Here is a 23,733-nt window from a genome sequence, read left to right as displayed (position 1 = left end):
AAGTAATTCGTGGTCTACCAATTAACTTACATTTACCGGATGACAACCTTTCAAAAGAAGAATTTTGAAGAATACCGGAGGTGCCACTAAATGACGTAATGTTAAACACAATATGACTGGGAGTAGCGTCTGCTGGTTGAGTACCATTATTCGTAAGACAACTTAAATTACCTATAATATATATAAAATCTTCATGATATAAATTTATACACAAAAACATTGAAGTGTATAAAACTTAATAAGTATTTACTTGTTGCCATGAATGATCCAGTTCGATTAGGAATGACATTTGGAGTTGCTTCTAGATCAGGAGAGCTAAGTATATTCCTATTGGAATATGATATACTATTTCTCAGAGGAGATCTTGTATTCTCCAAATTTACTTCCCTTAAACGGCTGTTATCTATATATACAAATTATAAAATATTGGTATATAAAGATAACATTAAAAAAATATGATTACGTTCAATTAAACATATATAGCAATATTGTGAAATGCAAGTTTAGTAAAATAAGTTATTTTAAATACGGCTATTATAAATATAAAAAAAATAATAAAAACTAACCTTCAGATATAACAGATAATTGTTGTGTAACGGTCGGAATAGAAGGAGTTGGTATCGAATCAGTTGTTATGACCATTGTATGGTCAACATTTGATGGACATCCATGTAATTTAGATCTTTTGTTATCCAATAATACTTTCCTAATTTTCCGACTATGTCTTGCCTGATCTTGTGTTACAGTGGGAACGACAACTAAAACAACATACAAAAAAATTAATTTTATAAAGTAACAATGGATAATACTGATGTGTTTTAAATATAGAAACAATATGGAAAAAATAGCTAAAAATCATTTAACATCAATGTACAAACACAGGAAACTAAAAAAGTTAGTAAATTAGTACCGTTAGTAATTGTCGATAATGGCCTTCTACCTCTACGAACTGTAAGGGAATAAAAAATACACAGTTTAGCAAAACAGATTGTTTGTTAAGATATACATGATAAAAAATAAACGTAATACAATATAAAAAATTAATTTAATTTTTCTGGTAAACTAAAAAGGTTTGAATATTTATAACAACTTAAATTACCAATTGTATTACCAGTTGAAATATTTGTAGATGCATTCGTATTTAAGATGGCTGAAACACCTGTAATTAACATGATTAAATTATGTATAAAGATGTACATAAAATAAAACTTTATGAAATATAAATCGATATTTAAATTAACGACATTACCGTTAGAAATGTTTTCTTTTCCTTTGTTGTAAGATTCAGATGAAAACTCGTTTTTTCTTTTAGACATTCCTGAAACTATAATGTGATACGATTTAAGAATGCGACAATCAAAAATTGTAGTAAAGTTTAAATGTATTTAAGTATGAGATTCTAAACATTCTTATGTATTATATAGTAATTGATACGTCAATTATATTATCCTAAATTAACATTATACAACCACAATATAAATGCATCACAAAAATTATAAAAATTACAAACAGAAACAAAACCCAATTTAGGTGAATACATAACTTCAAATGCTATATTAAACCAATGAAAAAATAAAATATAAAAAGGTCTTTAGTTATTCAGTTTCAGATAGGATATAAGATGAAGAACTTGAAACAATAATATAAAAATTTTTAAACTATAGGCGACATAGTTGTCTCGATAAATAAAGCTCCTTTAGGACCGGTGTAGTCATCAACATGTTGTAGATACTCAAAAGAGTCGTTGGAAAGGTCAACTTCAACAATATCACCCCAAATGCTTGTTATGAGCCACTTGTTGTCTTGAATTATATTATTCCTTCGACGCCTTTCAAAATAATCAACAACATGAAGCGTATTGAAAGAAAACACCTTGACCCAAGACTCATCTTCAAATTTGAACAAATCAGCATATAGGTTTTCAGAACGTCCAACAACAATGACGTGCAACTTCATTTCAATGCTCAAAAAATGTCCTTGCCAAGGATTCAAATCCAAAACCTCGGGAAAAGGAATTGTGCTGAAAGTTTCGGAAACAACGTCGAAAGCTACCATGTGTCTCTCACCTGGTGGAAACCAATAATTGGAAACCATAAAATAAATGCTTCTACCAGAATAAATTCCGGGAGACCATGAATAATATGTTGAAGCATAATTAGTGACGTTCAATGAATTTATCTTTCTCCATGACTCACGACGACGTGAGTAAACTCGTGCATTAAGAACATTACGGTAACGATTGATGTGGAGAACTTTGAGATCGTTCAGTCGTCAAAGTACATTCCACCAGTATCAGCGTTTCGCTCAAAATTACGATCAAAGTAGTCATCGGCCAAAATTTTAAAGCGCCTTGTTGTTGGATTCCAAAGAATGAGCTCACAAAACATCCTTTCATTGCAAATTAATAGCAGACCTTTAAAGGACGCTAAAACACGTAAGTATGAAGGATGGACATTAGATGGAGAAATTATAGTTTTGCTTGTATCGGCTTGAAAATTACCCCCACTATGTTGTCAACAACAATTGTGTTGTCTTTTAAGGAAAGAAGCTTCTTTTGTAGCGAACTTATAATTCGCCTAGAATGCATAATCTCAAAATTGTTATTTGACAGTTCATCACGAAAAAATTTAGATAGACACTTGAAACGGCCTATAGCTTTTGCAGGCAGCCTCATGAAAATCTCCTCCACAATCAATTCAGATCCAAGCTTCTCCATTTTATGATATAATTTTGCTATAATAGAAGATATAAGAAATAAAAAAAAACTTTATGTATATGTTAAAAAAATATTATCCATTATTTCTTGCTATGATTACACAATAAATTTTTAATTCAAACTTATTATGTGTAACAATAAAAGAAATTAAATATAATATCAAATACACGTAACCATGTTTAAATTTGTATTACAACATATAAGAACGTCAATTAAAAATCTCTAAAATGGTATCAAAAGATATAATAACGTTAATTTAAGTTGTTAATTTAAACACTATATGTATGTATAATAATGTGTAACAATAAACGAAATTAACTATAACCGAAGACAATTACATGGTATAAAAATAAAAAGCAATAAGATTCAAAAATATCCAGTAACTATTATTTCTTTTAAAGTTATTATGTGTAACAATAAACGGAATTAACTATAACCGGAGAAATTACATGGTATAAAAATAAAAAGCAATAAGATTCAAAATTATCAAGATTGGGTGTCATATACGCATGAAAGTTAATACTTTCGTATAACAATTTAAATTGTAATCTGGAAATAAGAGGTAGACTGAATACTAATACTAATAAGAGTACATGATCATGTAAGTTTTATTAGAAAAAAAACATTGTTATAAAGAAAAAAAACTAACAGATGAAAAGAAATCAGAATATATTAGGTTGATATTAACGGACAATCGATGAATGATGAAATAGATAATAGGCATACCTTTGATCGTGTAGAATGGATTGACAGAAACTCTAAATGTTAGATGTGAAAGAAAGGTATTTATAATAGATGGTGGGTTTGAAATTTTATCAATCAATTTTCAAATTTTAAATTTGGTTATGAAAATTTACTAAAATACCTCAAATCAAGTTGATCGAATTACTTTGACTTAGCAGTTCCCAAAAATAATGTAAACGTTAATTTATTTATGGTAATATAAAAAGTTTTTTTTGAAACTTTAAAAGTTAAACATATTATGTAAAATTTTACATCATAATAATAGATTCTAAATTTGTAAACATATTTATCATATAATTTAAAAACTAAAAATATGTATGGCATATCCATTGCTAGATATAAACGAAATCAAAAAATTAGAAATAATAATTACAATAGTTTGTTTAATTTACAAAGTAAACACGTTATTCTTTTTTTTTTAATTCAATTTGTTTGTTTTTACAAAAGACATTAAATTGAAAATTATATTTGTTTGTGTAAAAAAATAATAATGTCTCTTTATTGATCAAATAAAACAATGTATCAGAATAACTTGTTTGAAAACTATGCTTGTAAAGTATGTTGTAAAAATATTAGGTGTATTGTATGTAAAATCATAAATGTTTAAATTCCTTATATTTATGCTTATAATTATAATGTCTTTAGATAAATAATGAAACATTTAAAAAGAAATAATATGTACTGGATGTATTAGTTTCGTTTCAAAAATCGATTAACTTTAATTAATACCTTTAACTAACATGGCTTCGTATGATTATTGCAAGTTAATGTTTACGTTGATAAGTAACATTCATGTTGATAATATATATTATTAGTTGCATAAGAAAACCCAATAACGCTTCATACAAACAAAATGGTGTAACCAAGTTCTAGACAATTACATTTAAAAGATGAGTAGCATACAAACAAAAGCAATAATACTAAAGTTCTAAGATACTTGTTCAATACACAAAATTTAACCAACCAATAAAAGTTTAGTAAATGTCAACCACCACTTAACTTAGAAATACAAATATCTAAAGTTTTACTATCCGGATCGGACGTTTTTCAATATTATGGTGTTTTTCGAAGTAACAAAGGTGAAATCAAGCATCATACCATCAATCAATTTGTTGTCATCCATAAATTTTTGCCAGTTTTCGACAGAATAACGGTTCGCTGTTCCGTTTTTTTCAGTCTTGGCTGTGTATACAACAACATGACCTTCCAAATTCTGAACTTTCAATGAATGTCTCTTCTTCTTGAACCCAGCTCGATTAGCAACTTCGACGGGAAGACGCTGCATTTAAAAAACTGCTTGCTTAGCAACATACATTAAAAATAAATGATATTTAAAATTAATTAATAATTAAAATAATGTATATCAAATTTTAATATACAAAAAATCATACCAGCCTATATTCTCCTTTTCGAGTAAAGTCGAAATTTTCCGTATTCGTGTTAACATTCCCTGTTTGAACTTTCTTCGGCAGGCTATGCTTCTTCACTTGTTTAATCTTTTTATCCTGCTGGATGTTAAAAAAGCATACTAACTACTTATAATCGTAAAAAAATAAAAATAGTATCATACACAAAAATGAGCCTATTGAAATACATGGCGATACTTAAAACGGATACATACCTTTAAAGTGCAATGAACAACATCTCCTTTCGTTTTCATTGGTTTGAAAACTTCTTTGTTAATCATGATACCTTTTCCTTTATGAATGTCAGGTAGCTTCGTCGATACACATATAAATCAAATTATTATAAATAAAACACTATATTATGTGACATCCTTAAATTCATTATGAACTGTAACCATTATAAATAATAATAGCAAACATAACATTACCTTGTTTACTGTTGTTTCTTCATGTCGGATGATGTGGCCAGAATGTATAACATATGCCTATCAAAAAAACATTGTAGTAAATTCTGGATAATTATTTAATAAAATCAGTTGTATATAACAAAAAAAGATAAATACCTTGTCTAACTCATCAACAAATTGACCATGACTTATTTCAACAACCTCATCATCATCGACTGAATCAACTATGTCACTGAAAACAACAGGAATACAATCACGATAAACTGATAATTGAAAGGAAACGTTATCAATCTTATTAAAGATCAATAAATCTTCATTAAAGATTTTAAGCCTTTCGCAAAGAGTAGGCCATCCGTCCGTGAATGCATAGCAGTTATGTATTTTAGCAGATTCCACACTCCAGCGAGTACCAGCAGCTAGTATTTGATATGTGCCGTTTAGAGTTTGTTTTTTAAAAAACTTTTTTAATGAAAGAATCTGGAATTACCTGTATTAAATTAAAAAAAAAATTACCACGCATGTTGATTTATTATAGTAAACAGAACTAATACTATAATGTAACATAAATATATACTAAATAACATGTATACAGTTAGATTAATAATGTGCAATAGGAAATAAATATACATACAGTTAAGCCCAATTGTGTGTATCGCTGATATGTGAAATACGATTGACCGCATACACCGTCAATAAAACACGACAGTTCAAACACATCATGTAGAATAGACTTGAAAACCAAGAGTGAATCCTTTGGCAATTGAAGGCCTTTAACAACTGCTGTCCAACGATCAGCCAAAGCCGGTCTAGACTCTAATGTTTTCATAGTTATGGTCCAAGACTTACCACATTCATGAAGTATCTTGAGATGAATACGTGGCCATGGACGACCCCAATGTTTATAAACAAAACTGAGAGGTAACTCCTGAATACAAAGATATTACTATTAAGTGTATAATGAAGTTAAATAAATATTATATGAATTTGGGTACTAAACATCATACTATTCAGTAAAATGTAAATAATCATACCAGCTTTAAAGAGTTTGGATCTTCTAGGATCTTCACAAACGAAACATTCATGATTTCACCTGAATTTTTAACATATATATATTTTTATTACATCTTAACATATCAAATTGAATTCATGAAAAAACCAAATGTATAAGGTTAAGAAATATACATTTTCTTTCTTATTACAGTCAATCCGATAACTAACTTGTAAGAATCAGAAATTTATTGTTCTTATAAAAGATTCTGTGAGATTTTAAGTGAATGACTAAATATCGAATCATCAATGTCCGATTATGTCTAAATTACAGTTGGTATCTAAACAAAAGTTGAATAAAGCATAACAAAAGATAACTACAAACACTTAATTTCAGACAATTAAAGACTGAATCTTACAAACACAAAACTATAAACGGTTACCATTTTCGTTATAAACCATTATAATAAATAATAATATCCTTAAACAATTAATTATAAACCATTACAATCAATCTTATAACTACCTATAATGATTTTGAAATATACAGTTCTAATAACAGTATCTATGAAATTCTAAGTGAATGATTAAACATCGAATAATCATTGTCCGTTTATGTACTCCGTAAATGATTGGTATATATATATATATATATATATATATATATAATGAAGAAAGCATAACAAATAACAAAATCGAACCATAAATTTCAAACAATTAAAGACTCAGTCATACAAAAACAATACTAAAACCGGTTTAGATCTGAAATATCTCAAATTATTTATCAACAATCAACGATTGGAACGATTAAGTAACAAAATAAAGGAAAAAACTAAATGAAGTGGAATGTTATTACCTTTAGATGAGGAATCCATCTAAGAAACCAGCGACGGCAAGCTTAAGAACGATGAAAAGGGATAATATCGGAGCCCTAGTTTAAGTCGCCGATGAAGTGAGTGGTGGTGATAATTTGAGACATGCTATGATGGTATAGGTTGCTATGTAATGATGATAGACTGTATTTCAAACAACCGTCATTTGTAATATTACATAAACAACCCACAAAGTTTTAAAACTGACGATACTAAATTGGATTTAAATATAACTTACAACAACACCATTTTATGTTATAATATATGTTTATAAATATTTAAGCAAGTGTGAAATTATTTTTATTATTATTACATATTTTATTAAATTAGTATATTGTTAACTGTTTTTTACATCTATGTATTAAATTTATCATTTTTTATCAACTTAAAATAAATATGTTAAAGATGTTAATAGTAACAGAATATTATATATAACAATAATTTATAAAAGATTATACAACTTCGATCAAAAATAGTGACTCGAAATATGAAGACTGAAATATTTAAAATTAATGAGAATATTTTATTTTAAGGATCAGATGTAACAATACTTTTTAAAGTTATTGCAAATGTTATAATCTTTATAAATGTTAGACATTCATAATTTTAGCAATAATATAAATACTATATTTATGTATTTGAAATAGTTGACAAATTAATAAATCCGTTTTAATTTTTTTGTTAGTTTTATTGATTATTTAGACAAATTTTGGCAGATATATCGATAAAATATTCGGTTGACTTACAATTTAAGTTCACAGTTCTTAAGATCAAAATAGAAAATTCTCAATTGTATATTAACGGTTTTATTGGTTACATAATTCCTTAAATAACAAATGATTTCGTAAAAATAAAATCTCATTTAGATTCTAAACTTAAATATTTAGGTTTACTTAAATAAGTATGGTTGTTAATTACACATAAAATTCCGCCAAAAATATGAACTTCACTTAGATAGATGTATAAATAAATTTGAATTATACTAAAAAACATTAACATATTCAAATTTCTCATTCAAAATTCTACTTGCCTTTTTTAAATACAAATCGTATTTTTTTTAATGCACAGCCTAACGTATTATATAAAGGATATACTTAGCATATTAACTTATAGGTTTTGAAGTTTTTAAACAATGGTTTATATTCCTTTCGATATTATACTCTTTGAAATCTTGATTAGGCTAAATGTAAGATACATTTGTCAAAACAAATGTGTGTGCAAACAGTGGAATGAAGGGCTAACATCATGGTCGTTTGAATGGTTACACGTCAACTATGCTAACGAATATCTGGTATTATATTATAGTTGTTTTTTACTAATTTTCAAAATATAAATTAAATTTATGAACATTGTTAGTTTTTTAATTCAAATTTATTTGCAACTTATGGACACAAGAAAGTTTTTGGGAGGATTGCCTATCGTTATATGGAGAAAATTATAAAGAATATTTTCCTCCGGAATCAAAACGCAACAAAATAGAAGAATATGAGGCAATTGAAGAAGATAACACGATTGGTGAAAAAAAGAATTAGTATTTTGGAACATTAGAGTTATGGCATGTTTGTTCATTATAATAAGTGTTTCCTATGTTTGAATAATATTAAAAGTTTTAATTTTTATTGGATTAAAAACAAAATTGTGGTATGCAAATCAATGGGTTTGGATTGATAATAATAAATAAAAATAATAAAAAAATATATAATAAGAATAAATAAGATTGAATACAAAAAAAACAGTGTGCTTGAATAAATGAAACAAATAATATGATTGATAATTGATTCATTAATCGTTAAAAATGGTCAATAATAGAAAAATTCAAAACAGATAAAGAAAAGGAACACCCATGCAGGTTCTCAAATGTCAAACGGATCTGGAAACATGCCTTGTTCCAATAGTTCATCCTATAACATATATGATAAAAAATTTAACAATAAATATGAACAATGTTAACGAAATATTAATATTGTAATCATTAAAATTATATAACAAATTTATTATCTTACCACTCTATTACTAACGCGATTGATGTGTCTCTGTAAAAACTCAAAACTTGAAAGATCTTCATACCATTTTTTGCATACGCTTCTAAACCGACATAGTGATTTGAGAGGGAGCCTAACAATAATTTCCATCATCACAACATCAAACGGAATTTGATCCATTATATGAAATACCTAATAAAATGAAAACGTATAATAAAACATATATTATATTAGTTTGTATCTTCCATATGAAAATAGATTGTGTATTACTTAAAGATTTTGCATAATACCTGGTTGAAGAAACGAATGAATAGCTTAAAACTGCATATATAATAAAGATGTATGTTGTAATTTATATTCATATAAAATGAATTTATAAATAGAAAGTTATATTATTAAGGTAAATTTAAATCAATTTTAGTAAACATGGTTGGGTTTATAATATGATAATCGAATACTTCTATAAATGTAACCAATAATTAAAAACTAATACATATACTAATAATATCTCTAACTATACTTTCAGTGTATATCTAAATAATTAAAATGTTATATCCGTTTAAAAATGTTAGTAGGTAGTTTAAGGTTAAAGACAATTACATAAGTTGCAAGTAAAGAGGTATTAAAAATGTAATATAACAAAAGCCAATACATGTTATCTTCTTACTCTTTATTATAGGTTCGTTCGGATCGATAAATATTTAAATCATAAATACAGATTTTAAATAAAAACTTATTAATTACAATTATCAAATGACTAAATAATTAAAAATTTTATTTTATAATCATTTGTAAATTGGAAATACGACACTTAAATACAGTGTTAATATCGATACTAAATGAAAATAATATAAGTAACATCAACTTATAAAATCTAAATAGGTGAGACAACGGTCTCTTCATAACATACTACATTGTATAGTCCTTGAAAGGTCTCAGTGTCGTGAAAGTATTGAACATCTTTCAGTCCAAATTGTATCTCAAAAAAACCACACCGATCGATCACAACAAACCAAGTGTCACCTTTGTTGTCAGATAATTTGTTACGACATGAATCAAATGAGTAAAATAACTTTACGTTTGTAAAAGACGACACTTCTGACCATAGTTCATCTTCAAATTTATATAGCTTCACGATTGTTTCAGGGGTCTCTACAACAATAAACATATGAAGTGTGTTACGGATTTTGAGAAAACTGGTTTGGCGACCAATAACATCAGTAGATTGGGGTTAGCGAACATTTGAAAATCAAGACGTTCCATCCTACATAATATTTCATAAGAAACGACTGATGAGAATTACGTACTGGAATTTGTGAAGTAAACAACCTCGTTGCATGAATGACATACAAAATATATAATAGAGCAAAAACAAACTCGTATTAAGATAAATAACAAATTAAAAACAAAACCTAATGAAAGATACATAAAAAAACCGAAATTCGGAATTGGAGATAATTACCTTTTCTCTCAACACAAATAATCTAACCAACTAAAATTTGATTTATTTATAATTGCAGTGGAAGGTAAACTTTATATTTAATGCGGATATTTTATTTTAAGAATATGATATATAAGATATAATATAATCCATAAAAATACGAAAATAAATGAAAATATACTCTCCAAAATTAGATAAATGGGCGATTGTGAACCATGTAAGTTTGGAAATGATGCAGCTAATTATAATTTCAAATTCGATATTTTTATAATAGATAAATAAGTGTAACTAATTGTATGTGATTGACCAGTTTCCATATTTCCATATCAACTATAAATTGTAAAGTAAGAAAGTTTGCAAAATGATGTACCTAATTGTAATTTTAAATTCCACAATCAGTAAAATAAATAAATAATTGTAACTAATACTATATATTTGTGCAATATCCATAGAAAGTATATATTTTAAATTAAGAAACTTTTTCTAAATTTAAACATAATAATATATAGAATGGTATATGTCATTATATTTTATCAAAATATCGTAATTGGTAGTTACTATATTAAGATAGTGAATTCCTTGAAAAAAGAATTATAAATGGAATGATATATAACATTATTTTTTATCAAAATATTTAAAATAATATGAAAATGTAACAATTATAATAAAATAAAAGAATATTCGAAAGGTAAGTTGTGCTAATTGATGAATTCGGACAATTAATTAAAAAAACACTTGAATTAACAATTTTATAAACTATATATAATAAAAGTTGATTATGTATTAACTACTTTAAATAACAATTATTATAATTAAACACGTTATTTTAAATCATGTTAAAAGTTTAAATGATTAAAATAAAATTGTGTTTACAATGCTTTTTGATGAAATTAATAACGTAAATAAAAAGTTAACAAATGTCAAAACCATATCGGATGTAAAAAAACAACAAAAAGATATAAAAATTTAATATCTAACATATGAAAGGGAAATAACATGAAGTATATGTCATAAACTCTAACAGCTTTCATATCTAGTGACTACGCCTGACGAAGGGTACAACCAGTTCAACACTCAACACCTGCTCGTTTTCATCAAAAGAATAGTGAACCCTGTCACGGACATTAATTCTAGCAGCTTTCATAAACTTCTTCCAACTGGTTAATGCGTATCGCCAACCTCCATCGGTTTTTCTTTCACGTCTGGTACCGTTGGTAAATTCCTGTGGCGGATCCAAATGCATAAGCCTAACGGTGATATCTTTTAAACCTTCATCAAGTCTAGCCATCCGTGAAACAGGATCAGGAATCCTCTGTATTTTCGCAAAAATAAAATTATTAATACATATGAACCTAAACAAACAATGTTTATTAAGTAACGACAAACAGTAAGACCTGTATTTTAGAGGTTTACAAAATAATATTAGAACTTACAAAATAACGATCACCAGCCGCACGAACAAAACGACGAACACCCCCATGTATTTGTTCATCGACTTCATTTTCAGCATCGATAGGTACTACATCAGCCTTAAAATTAAATATATAACATGTATTACATTAACATATATAAAACATGCAATTAAGTAATAAAATGTAACTTACTTCGTCCACATCCACATCAGGAAACTTCATTTCAACACAGTTTTTTCCAAATATCTTTAAATAGAAAAAATTACCAAACCCTTTCGTAAATAACAAAAGACAATCAGCCTTCAACTGTAACTGACTAACAATTACGTCAATACCAACAGTAAACCCGACTTTACCGTCAGACGTTTCAATGGCAACGTCATACGTTTTGTTGTCTACTATTACTGTAGATATTACATCATTTGAAGAATAATCATAAACTTTTGGCAATATACATTCAGGAATAACCTGTGGGAATGATAATAAAAGGAAAAAATATTTATATTTAATAATAGTAAAGTAATACATAAATATATTACGAAAAATAAAGAAATAATTTATCTTACGTAAAAATGAGATGATGGAGGGAGCAGATACGTCCAGAAAGAGCCACGACTAACCCCATCAACGAAATATGTTAATTTAAAGGTAGTAGATTCTAAAGGATTAAATACTAACAAACAGCCTCTGGTTAGTCGCAAATGTTCTACAACTTTGGACCAACCATGAAAAAAGAATAACTTTCCTTTAGCAGCGCTTAAAGAAACATTAAATAATCGGCCATCTTCAGTGTGTATCATGACATTTGTAGGGCCTTTGTCTACACCCCATAGTTTGCACGCAGCGTCGTCTGGAATAGACTAAAAAAAACAAACAAATGCAAAACCAATTATTATTATAATAAAAAGATATAAACAGTAGAATAATATTAAAGTGTATTTAATAATGAGAAAAACAAAATAATACAAATAACTTATGTAGTAATTTATCAAAATACCAAAATAACTTCATCTGCTACATTCATTAGCCTACAGAACCAGTATCCTCTGAAACTGATTTAAAAATTACGATGTTAATAAAGAGTAACATGTAAAGGTTAGTGTGATAAAAACAAAAAAATAAGAAAAAATAAACAAAGATTCTACAAATTAGATGTTACATAAAGTAAGAAAATTAACAATAAATACCTTGATGAACCTTCAGCCATAAGAAATACCTACAAAAGGACGTTACATAAACAAACCGCATCTAATGAGTTATTAAAAAAAATATTACTAACAACAAAAATAATATGTGAACAACATCTTATAATAAAAATTGATATGTAACAGTTTCTTCATGAAAAGTAATGTTTATAACAAAATTTATAAAAAAAAGCAACATATCATATAACATTAAGATACATCGAAAAAAATAAATCATCTAACAAATTTATTTACACTGACAATTAACAAAATTTAACACTCTTTAAAATATACAATAATATTCTACATTTATCAAATACAGATACAGTTTCGTCAAAATTTAATAACAATAACAATGAAATAAAAATTATATTACATCAATAAAAAAACTTAATAAATATATTTATACCAAACGGAAGAAGATTTTCGTAAAAACTATAGTCAATAAATAAACATTACAAACAAAAATAAAAATTCTGCATGGTTATCGGATTTAGGGATTTGCATAAACAACATATACTTTAACAAAAACATATTATTAAAACACAAAAATGAAGAACTTTTAGAAAAACTGACAGATTTAGGATTAAGTAAACATAAAGATAGTTTAAAAGAATTAAGTAAAAGAAATAACACATGAATACAGAAGGAATTTAACAAAAAACAACTTACAGATTTGTAGAGCGATATGTGAAATTCAGAAATCGATTCAATAAAAAGTAAATGTAGATGAACACGGTTAGGAATGTAAATCCATATATATATGTAGATCCATTGAAGTAATGAATTGTTATATGGAAACCGATTGTATTATTGGAAGATGATTGGAGTGAAGTTGAAAAGTTGATTGGAACCATAACTGCAAATTAAGTAAGTAAATAATTTTTCAAATATAACCTCAACCTAATTTTAGAAACAATAAATAAATACAAAAACAGACTTATAATTATAATTTCAAAAATTAAATAAAAAATCGTTAGTCTGTTTATATACAAAAAATACATTTTTATATAATTAGATTCAAAACATTACTCAGATAACTTAAAAATCAAATTATAATATTAAATTTAATAATAATAAAAATTGAATATTTGTTAAATGGTTATTGCGAATTAGAAAATTAAAAATATAAAGATAATTTACTGAGAATTTAAAGGACTTTAAAAAATTAAAATAAAAAAAATTGTTTATGTTTTTTATTATTTATTCACATGAAAACGTAAATTCAGTAAACAACAGTATGTAATAGTTCCTATAATTGATTACTATATATGTTTAGAAACAACTTTATAAACTGTATATAATAAAATTTGATACCTTAATTTATTTAAATACAATTTATTATAATTAAATCAACTACATCTATAATTAAATAGTTTTGAATTTAAATGAATAATAAATTATTTTATTAAACCTGGTTGGGATCTACATATAATAATAACTGTAAGTACAAATTGACGGTTGATTTCATTATTTACGGGGAAAAAATACTAACACAATTTATGTAAAATAATTTAATCCATAAAACTATTGAGTTTAAATGTAATAAAATTAAAAGGTTTGAATGTTAATGCAATAAAGATGACGAAATTTAATAAATATTAAAGGAAACAAATCATCTGTTAATACCACGTTAATAAACGAAATATCGATATCAAACCAAACATCAAGTACTGAAATAAATGTTCCGAAAAAGATTAACCAAAATAAAACATCACAAATTGTTCGAAAAAACTGAAATGACTATTAAATCATGATACTACTTTTCCAGCTTTGCTTTCATCTCCAAACCTTCATTGTTCTCACAATCACCCATACGCGGTTTAGTTGAAGACTGAGAAGAACAAAGATCCACATCATAAACCGCCTCCAAATTACGCTTCAGCTCATTATCCAGCATCTTTGAAGAACAACTATTATGAGCTCCAGAGGGTGTAGTAAAAATGTTGTTGTTCAAATTGGACATGGGAGTGTCTTCATCAACGATACGGGAAACAAAATCCTGTACAACAAATTAAAAAAGTAAAAAAATAGAGCTGGACAAATAAGTTAAATACAACAAAATAATAAAGGATTAATGATATAAAGAAGTTGTTTAATAAACCCGGATGTTAACGTTAACAATTGGATTTGGATCAGAAGCAACAGCATTTAAAGGTTCTTCATCAGCAGGCTGTATGTATTAAATAATTTCCAATAAATATTCATAAGTGGTATAAGATTTTTATAACAAAAAAGTTAAGCTAACGTTTAGGGTACATATAGAACCTGGAAAACATCAAAATGAGTATCAAGATCTTTGATGATTGAAGGATTTTCAGTCAACTTGGACACAGAGTAGCCATCTGATTTCTTTTTTATGTTAAACGAACCTATGGCTATCTTAAACGCAAACCTCTTGTTTATCAATGCCTTCAGCTCATTCGGAAAGTTGCCTTCGCTGGCTAACTGTTACAAATGTGTTCATCAATAAGTTAGATACATAATGTAAAATAACAAAAGAAATACGTATAAAGCAATTAAGAAAACTTATATTTGGATAATATAAGTTACCTCGATGTTATTATCCAAAAGCTGGTTTGCGTTAACATTTAGCAGTCTAACGACTTCACGTTCAAACAACGTCAAAGTAACAATCCCGGTACAATCTTGAACACGTATAAGAAGTTTTATCCTAAAAAATTTACAAAAAAAGATGGTGTTAATAATCAGTATCTTTTATAATATAGACACAATTGAATCAAGTAATTTCACCTGGGAACAGAGACAACAGTCCTTTTATTGCAACGATCATTTTGGCATTCCAAGACAGTTACTTCATCATATCCTTCGCTACCATCTTCCTTGGCCTTGCAAATAGTGTTGGTAATAACCTTTTTGTTGCAAGTTTTACATGCATTGTAAAACCATGAGTGTTCTGAAGCAAAGCTTTTAATTGTTCCCAGTATAATAACAAACTTTTCCTGTATAGATAGATATATTTTATTGCATTACAATAATTTTAAAAAACAAAAGGTATAATGATAAAATATTATTAATCATAATATTACTTCTGATATTCCGCTTAGTGCTCCAATTGTACTAAAGGAAATATCAGAAAGATACTCCTCAGCCATTGACTTCATAACAGGGGAACTCAAACCAGAGTAACCGGAAGAGGTTGACGTATTAAGCTGAGCAAGGAAACTGTACAGAAATAATAACACTTGTGACACTAATATGTATAAAAAATAGACTATAAAACAAAATCTTAATAAGATTACGTACCTTCTCTTAAATTCCAAAATCTCGGGAATTTCAGTGTTTATGAACACTCGAGTTACAGTATACAAATTGGATACAAACAAATTTCCTGTTTAGTTATAGAAAAATATAAAAAAATAAAACAGTTAATACAATAAATATGAAGTTGTTTTTAAATTGACAATGACTATATAAAATATACCTCCCCAAAACCGGTACTTGCCAAACTGAACAACGACAACAACATTCATTTAATCCTTATGTTTTCTTTGAAATTCAATAATCTGATCAGCATAAACCCCCCATAGAGTAACGTAAATCTGCTGGTGTCTACAACAAACAGTTTATAAAGTTTGGTTGGAAGGTGTAAATAAAAAATAAAATGTAATAAACCGAATTTAATTTATGTATGTATTAGACGGTACCGCAAATCCTCCAGAATAAATGTAGCCTTCTTCTCATCTTTCCCGTTATTATTTTCAGTTTTATCCTCTGACGGAAGACACTTAACCACAAAACCGATAACGTCTACATAATGTATAAACATAACTATAATTAAAACAACATCAAATTTAAAAATATTTAAATATTAAATATGCATAACACATTTTTTAAAAACATACCAATAGGGCATTTGAATGACTTGCCGTCATCATCAGGGTCTTCAACAACAGACTCAAATGGAGAAAAATCAAATCCCCATTCAGCACCAACAGGTTCGGCAGATTCCTCGACAATGGTGGTCTCATTTAGATTTATCTTGAACGAACTATGAACGTATTTCACTTTCTGCCGGTTTTCTCCAAGAGAAGGATTGCGAATAGTTAAACACTGATTTTCTTTCAGCAAATGCTCATAAGCAGTAGTGTTTTTTTGTAAAACAAAAGCCTGCATTTTGGTGCCCTACACCCAGGCGTTGCATAATAAAAATCAATAAAACAGAATAAGAAATTAAACTGATATTAAAATATGATATGAATTGACACTAAGAAAACCTCATGGTCCATGAATATCATGTCGTAGCAATAAACCTTCCTAGGATTGTTGAAAGAAGGTCTTGTCCATAGACGAATAATACGGATTCTTATAGTGTAATCATCAACATTAAGATCAACATTCTTTAGAAGCGTGATAGCAGCCTGTTCCATCTGTAAAATTAAAAAAAAATAACATCACATTAGAAACATTTAAGATTTATACCAAGTCAGTAGCTGGGATGTGTATAAAGAGCACAATAAAAAACAGGTCTATAAAGAACATAATATGTTAAATAAAAAACACAATAAAGAACATAATATGTTAAATAAAAAACACAATAACCATGTGAAATGTATTGAAACTCTGAACACTCTTACCAGAAGTAATGCACTCGAATTATACCAAGTCAGTAGCTGGGATGTGTATGAAACATAAGTAATTAGACTTATTTATAACCAAAGATACAAAATAATTTTGGAAACGAAATTTTGAATTTTAATTATAAATAGTCAACCTTTACTAAATTATAAAAATAAGGGTAATATAAATAATTATGATTGACCAGTTTCCTTAATTCTGATAATCATTAAAAGGAAGGACGTATTTTAAAAAATATATGATTGAACAGTTTCCATAATTATATAAAATAGTGTGTGCGACCAAAAAAAATGATGACAGTCATAATTCATACATATAAATTAACAGCTGGAAATACAAACTATACTACCTAAACTACCTATACTACCTATAATAATTATAATAATTATACTACCTATAAGCAATAAAAATAAAGATCGAGTACAACCAACACTATGTATAACAGAGGATAACGGAATATAGCAACAATTAGGTGATGTAGAGACAGTTATATGTTTTAAACCAATATCAACTTAGGCAATTTTAGATACACGGTCGGGAAGATGTGTATACTATTAACATTATGATTACTAACAAAAATAAAAAAATATATATATTGAACACATTATGATATGTACTTATTATAATGATATTATAACTTACAATATCTTCAAGACATACTGAAATAACGATGAAAACGACCATTTGGTTCTTCAAAAAATTCATTTACAACATCGGTAGGGGTAAGTAAAGACTGCAAATTAAACAACACATTTAGTAGCTAATAACGTCAGTATCAAAGGTAAAACAGAATTTACCGTTAGCCGTTTTAATCCTAATGTCAGACGTTGTGTTGGTTATCAATATCGTGTATATTTGATCAATGATTGTAATAAAGGTTTTCGGCGTTGATAAATTATCGAATGACCTATAAAATAAATAACAAAACAAATTATAACTTTAGTTTTAATATAAATAAAGATCTACAGAAATACTTTAAGATAGATAATATTAATAAATGACTTACATAAAAATAAGATGATCTGTGGTGATGAACAATGAATCCGATCAACTTTAATAAAGAAAATAATCTTAATTGAATCTTGATGTAACAACAATACATGGTCAGTCAAAAAGTTGAGATGATACAGGTTCAGGTAACAAAAAAAACCCTCTGTTGTAGAAGCAACCAGTGTGAGAGTTTTGATGGAATTTTTTAGAGGGGTCGGTGACATTGTCGAGGAGTATAACAAAATGCTATCAATAAGCATTTCCTGACACTCCTCGACAACATCACCGACACATCCATCTTTTGAGCAAAACTCTAAAATTGGTTGCTAATTCAACAGAGAGTTTCTTCTTATTACCTTGAACATGTATCATCTAAACCGTATTTGACACATCCTTTGTGTCTAGCTCTCTTGCTTAATAGCTAAAAACATGTCACGTACATCATCGACAACATCCTGTAACCTCCATTAATAGATGTAATGAAAAGGTAATAAAATTAGAAATGTATTTTGTAAAATTAAGCATCTTACTACAAAAAGGTGCAAAAATTATATAAAATTTAATACTTCAAATTATATAAAACAATAAATTTAGTGAAATTGTAACATAAATAGCATCGAGTCACTAAATTCATTCCATTTATTCACTTATAAATCATACGAAAACAACCCAGGCATACAAATTTCGTTTAGTTATTTGATTGAAGTTAAATAATCCCTATAACCAATAAGCAATTGTAACTTATCGTAAAGGTGTAAGTTATACATAATACATAATGTAACACATATTCAAGAAATTTAAATGAAAACTATTGAATAGTTATTACAATTAGAAATAGGTATTTTATCAGAAATTTGATGATAACATTGTACACATTGGGTTTTTTATAATTTTATATTACCATATACATTGCATTTTTTGTGGTTAAAATAAAACTTAACGTAAACCAACATGTACTATCTTGATATTGAAAACAATAAAAATGTTAAAAACCAAAAAACCATAAAAAGTCAATATCTAAACTGATGAAAAAGGAAAAAACAACAGCGAAAATGTCAAATAACTAATTACGACCACTAACGTAAGGTACAACCTTTTCAACACTTAGCACTTGCTCATTTTCGTCAAAACAAAAGTCAACATTGTCACGGACCTTAATTCCAGCAGTTTTCATGAACTTCGACCATCGCCTTAACGCATATCGAAAACCATTATGTGTCCTTTCACGTCTAGTACCATTAGTAAACTGAACTGGAGGTTCCATATTCAAAAGTCTGACGGTTATATCTTTCAAACAAAGATTAAGTTTGGCCATTTCAGAAACACGATCGGGAAGCATCTGTATTGTTAACAAAACTTAATTAAAAAAAACAGATTATAAAGAATGAAATTATTGTAAATTATATAAAATGTTATTAGAACTTACAAAATCGGTACCAACACTACGGGAAAACCGATACACACGACTATGTGGTTCTTCATAAATTTCGTTCACAGCATCAATAGGAGGAACTAAAGGCTGCAAATTAAATAAAACATTTAATACAATTTATTAAATTATTAAATTAACAAATGTATAAATAACATATAAGTAACAAAATGTAACCTTACCACATCAACGTCTACATCAAGAAAGTTATTTTCAACACCGTTTTTTCCAAATACTTTTAAATTAAAATCATTACCAAAATATTTTGTAAATATCAAAAAACAACCAGGCTCTAAATGTAACAAACTAACAATAACGTCAATACCAACGGTAAAACCGAATTTACCGCCATCCGTTTCAATCCTAACATGAAACGGATTGTTGTTTATCATTATAGTGGATATTAAATCAACGGATGTAGAAAAGGTTTCCGGCAGGATAACTTCAGGTATTACCTATAAAAACAAAAACGATAATTAAAAAAAAATAAGAAAACTATTTTTTATATCAATAAAGATAAACAGAAATACTTTAAGATGCATAAAACTAAATAATAACTTACATAAAAATGAGATGATGTACGTAGCAGATATGTCCAAAAAGAGCTACCGCTAACACCATCAATGAAATGTGTTAATTTAAACGTAGTACAATCGAGGGGATTGAATACTACAAAACATCCTTTGGATAGTCCCAAATGTTGGGTTACATTGGACCATCCATGGAAAAAGAACAAATTTCCTTTAGATTCAGTTAAAAAAAAATTAAAAATGCGGCCATCATCAGTATGTATCATAACATTTGTAGGGCCCATATCAACACCCCACAGCTTGCAAGCAGCATCAGAAGGAATAGACTAACAAACCAAACAGTGGAAGATGAAATATAATTAGAGAAAAAAATTATAAAAAAAAGTATATAAAAAAATTATAACAAATTTAATTTAATTATAACAACAACAAAATATGAAATATTAATTACCAGAATTATCTCATCTGCTTTTTTCATATGCCTACAGAAAGAGGGTTCTCTGATACTGATTTTAAAATTAGAAGGTTAGTAAACGTTTAAATGTTATTGTTCGAAACAAATGATACAGATTGAAAGCAAAAGCAACAAACAATACAGGTATATATATACCTTAATGAAGAAGACCCAGGCATATTGGAAACCTGCATTCAAGTTGAAAAAAATTAACATAATGAAAAAAATTAAAAGTGATATATCGGTTTAGGGCTAGGAGTAACAATCAAAATCTATAACAAAAAAATACATAAAATAAACATAAACAGCAGATATAGAATGACAATAGGATGTAGGGTTTTTACAATAGAAATCAAATATTTCATATTTATAATTTACAATCGATTTAGGGATATGAGTAACAATCAAAATCTCTAATAAAAACATACAATAAATAAATAAAAACATATAATAAATAAATATAAACAACATATCTAGATTGACCATCGGATTTAGGGTTTCTACAACAGAAAAATTAAAATCAGTTTATGACTATGAGTAACAATAAAATTCTATAACAAAAGAAGACATTAAGTAAACATAAACAACAAATATTGGATGACAATCGGATTTAGGGTTTTTACAACAGAAAAATACTTATACTTTACAATCGGTTTAAGGCTATGAGCAACAATAAAAACATATACCAAAAACATACAATAAATAAATATAAACAACAGATCTATGTTGACAATCGGATTTAGGGTTTCAACAGCAGAGAAATTACAATCGTTTTAGGGCTATGATTAACAATCACAGTCAAAATCTATACCTAAAACATACAGTAATTAAACATAAACAACAGATCTAGAATGACAATCGGATTAAGGGTTTTTACAACCGATAAATACTATTTCAAAAAAACAAACAAATTTCGGAAAAATTAAAGAACGATTACACCAAAATGTTAACAACCAAGACTTACAGATGTCGATATGGATTAACGAAAAAAATCCGAAATAGATGGAGGAAAAGACAGACGAAGATGAAGAAGATGCAGAAGACCAATCTTTACATGAAGTTGATTGAGAAAATCCATTGATATATGGAACGCTCTAGTTACCGATAATTGGAGAGAGAAGGCGGTGGTAGGTTTAGAGGTAATGAATAGCATTGAATGAATACGTTTTAAAAAGAACATTATATGATAGGAAAAGGAAGAAATGAAATTGCCGCCTTGGATGAATTCTCAGCCTTTAGAGCAATGCCGCATCATCAAAATGATTGGCTAAGAATAAACCTTGTGGCTTAAGAGTATTCTTTTAGTATAATAGATAGATCGTTGGGATTTATATTGACTAAATATGGAAAATGATTTAAAAAATCCATTACAAGAAATATAAGTATATTATGAATAAAGCATTAAATTTTATATTGATTGAACACCTTATCCGCACCCCAGCAAATAATTCCTAAGTCCATTACAAGAAATATAAGTATATTATGAATATGGAAAATGATTTAAAAAAATCCATTACAAGAAATATAAGTATATTATGAATACTGTTAACATGTGTGTATGATAATATGAAACCATTTGCCTATAAATAATTAAACATTTTTACTATTGTAATGGGCACAGATTCAAAACGTGACAAATTTTTATAAGTTGTTATATCTAAACATATCATTGCAAACCCTGAATGAAGGAGATGAATACTAGTCTCTAATCTTGATTTCTTCTATTCAGTAGATATAATAAAACAACCAAAAAAACAAGCATATTGAATTCAAACAATAAAATAAAGGACATAAACAGATGAACAAAAACAATGCCGAATTAAATCATTAACGTGTAGTCAGACATGATAAATTCAAGTCAACATCCGAATATATTTTAATGATGATTTCAGTGTGATAATGAATTTTAGACTAAATTTTGAGTAATTGGGACTTCACAAATCTAGATAAGCTCTTTTCAAAACTTCTTTCACGCATTTGGTGATTTTAAGTACCCGGTATGCGTTTAAACTTTTGACGAATTGATGTCAGGAAAATAATCCATGCGTGTTATTGGATTGCTACTTAGGCAATTAAGCGCGAAATTGGTACGAACGCAGTCGTTACACGATGCTGAGAGCGCGTAAAGTAAGCGACTCCGGATTAAAATATTGGAATTCTTGAATTTAAATCATAATAAATATTACTGGATATTTAAATGTTTTTATTATGAATTTTAATAGTTCACGGTAAAATTTAGATCGTTAAAACGATGAAAATCTGAGAGCAAATCGTTGTACGGGGTCGGGATTTAAATGAGAAACGTGTATGTACATTGTTTAATCCCATCTCGACAAAATATAATTATTTTGAACATGAAAACAATTACTTTAAGTTATAATATATATTAATATGAACTTCTAGGGCGAATACGGACTTTGGGTGCGGAACGGGTCGAACATGGTGTAGTTCGCAAGCAATACTAGGCTTGGAGCCCACCCCAAAAGCCTACCTATAAATTCAACATTTTCTCTCTCTATCTTCATTCACAAACACATCTATCTCTCTCTACCTCCCTCTTTTTTTTCTCTCAATTCTTTC

General features: G+C 27.6%; 4 protein-coding genes across 5 annotated transcripts in view; all 4 read right to left on the bottom strand.

Moving 5' to 3' along the window:
- LOC110900424 overlaps positions 1 to 1,316 on the bottom strand; it is a 30,188-nt gene extending 28,872 nt beyond the window's left edge. The window contains exons 1-6 of the mRNA XM_035982121.1: positions 1,250 to 1,316; positions 1,100 to 1,159; positions 911 to 949; positions 567 to 758; positions 251 to 403; positions 31 to 171 (exon numbers count right to left, since the gene is read on the bottom strand). Of these exons, the coding sequence (XP_035838014.1) occupies positions 31 to 171; positions 251 to 403; positions 567 to 758; positions 911 to 949; positions 1,100 to 1,159; positions 1,250 to 1,316 (652 nt within the window). The remainder of the gene's footprint in view (positions 1 to 30; positions 172 to 250; positions 404 to 566; positions 759 to 910; positions 950 to 1,099; positions 1,160 to 1,249) is intronic.
- Positions 1,317 to 14,870: 13,554 nt separating this feature from the next.
- Positions 14,871 to 15,742, bottom strand: LOC118485711. Its single transcript, XM_035982120.1, has 4 exons — positions 15,705 to 15,742; positions 15,420 to 15,591; positions 15,256 to 15,324; positions 14,871 to 15,153 (listed from the first exon to the last, which is right to left on the bottom strand). The coding sequence occupies exons 1-4, from the start codon at positions 15,740 to 15,742 to the stop codon at positions 14,911 to 14,913; spliced, it is 522 nt and encodes a 173-aa protein (XP_035838013.1). The 3' UTR covers positions 14,871 to 14,910.
- A 159-nt stretch (positions 15,743 to 15,901) lies between these two features.
- Positions 15,902 to 17,290, bottom strand: LOC110902421. The gene is made up of 6 exons (XM_022149076.2): positions 17,018 to 17,290; positions 16,820 to 16,922; positions 16,597 to 16,724; positions 16,419 to 16,503; positions 16,202 to 16,337; positions 15,902 to 16,114 (listed from the first exon to the last, which is right to left on the bottom strand). The coding sequence occupies exons 3-6, from the start codon at positions 16,643 to 16,645 to the stop codon at positions 15,902 to 15,904; spliced, it is 483 nt and encodes a 160-aa protein (XP_022004768.2). The 5' UTR covers positions 16,646 to 16,724; positions 16,820 to 16,922; positions 17,018 to 17,290.
- A 1,260-nt stretch (positions 17,291 to 18,550) lies between these two features.
- Positions 18,551 to 22,293, bottom strand: LOC110902420. Of its 2 annotated transcripts, XR_002571099.2 has the most exons (8): positions 22,118 to 22,293; positions 21,310 to 21,341; positions 21,151 to 21,205; positions 20,732 to 21,025; positions 20,167 to 20,624; positions 19,894 to 20,079; positions 18,757 to 19,195; positions 18,551 to 18,657 (listed from the first exon to the last, which is right to left on the bottom strand). XR_002571099.2 is itself a non-coding variant. In XM_022149075.2 (6 exons), exons 2-5 carry the CDS (start codon positions 21,330 to 21,332, stop codon positions 20,301 to 20,303), a joined length of 696 nt encoding a protein of 231 aa, XP_022004767.1. In that variant the 5' UTR covers positions 21,333 to 21,341; positions 22,118 to 22,293; the 3' UTR covers positions 19,708 to 20,079; positions 20,167 to 20,300. The 2 variants fall into 2 exon arrangements, 1 of the variants encoding a protein (XP_022004767.1); XM_022149075.2 differs by lacking the exons at positions 18,551 to 18,657; positions 18,757 to 19,195 and having other exon boundaries at positions 19,708 to 20,079.
- Positions 22,294 to 23,733: the final 1,440 nt, after the last annotated feature.

Source organism: Helianthus annuus, chromosome 13 (assembly GCF_002127325.2).
Source record: "Helianthus annuus cultivar XRQ/B chromosome 13, HanXRQr2.0-SUNRISE, whole genome shotgun sequence".
Classification (NCBI taxonomy): Eukaryota; Viridiplantae; Streptophyta; class Magnoliopsida; order Asterales; family Asteraceae; genus Helianthus; species Helianthus annuus.
Note: the sequence above shows the minus strand (reverse complement) of the source record. Positions and strands in the feature narration are given on the sequence as shown.

What these genes read in the sequence shown, in the direction of transcription:
- LOC118485711 (XM_035982120.1), bottom strand. Translation starts at nt 15,742, where the DNA reads ATGTTAACGCAAACCAGCTTTTGGATAATAACATCGAG. An exon ending in TTTTGGATAATAACATCGAG is followed by an intron (nt 15,592 to 15,704) that starts GTAACTTATATT and finishes ACAGTTAGCCAG; the next exon opens with CGAAGGCAACTTTCCGAATG. An exon ending in CTCATTTTGATGTTTTCCAG is followed by an intron (nt 15,325 to 15,419) that starts GTTCTATATGTA and finishes TAATACATACAG; the next exon opens with CCTGCTGATGAAGAACCTTT.
- LOC110902421 (XM_022149076.2), bottom strand. Translation starts at nt 16,645, where the DNA reads ATGAATGTTGTTGTCGTTGTTCAGTTTGGCAAGTACCGGTTTTGGGGA. An exon ending in CAAGTACCGGTTTTGGGGAG is followed by an intron (nt 16,504 to 16,596) that starts GTATATTTTATA and finishes ATAACTAAACAG; the next exon opens with GAAATTTGTTTGTATCCAAT. An exon ending in ATTTTGGAATTTAAGAGAAG is followed by an intron (nt 16,338 to 16,418) that starts GTACGTAATCTT and finishes ATTTCTGTACAG; the next exon opens with TTTCCTTGCTCAGCTTAATA.
- LOC110902420 (XM_022149075.2), bottom strand. Translation starts at nt 21,332, where the DNA reads ATGCCTGGGTCTTCTTCATTAAG. An exon ending in AAGCAGATGAGATAATTCTG is followed by an intron (nt 21,026 to 21,150) that starts GTAATTAATATT and finishes TTGGTTTGTTAG; the next exon opens with TCTATTCCTTCTGATGCTGC. An exon ending in GTACATCATCTCATTTTTAT is followed by an intron (nt 20,625 to 20,731) that starts GTAAGTTATTAT and finishes TTGTTTTTATAG; the next exon opens with GTAATACCTGAAGTTATCCT.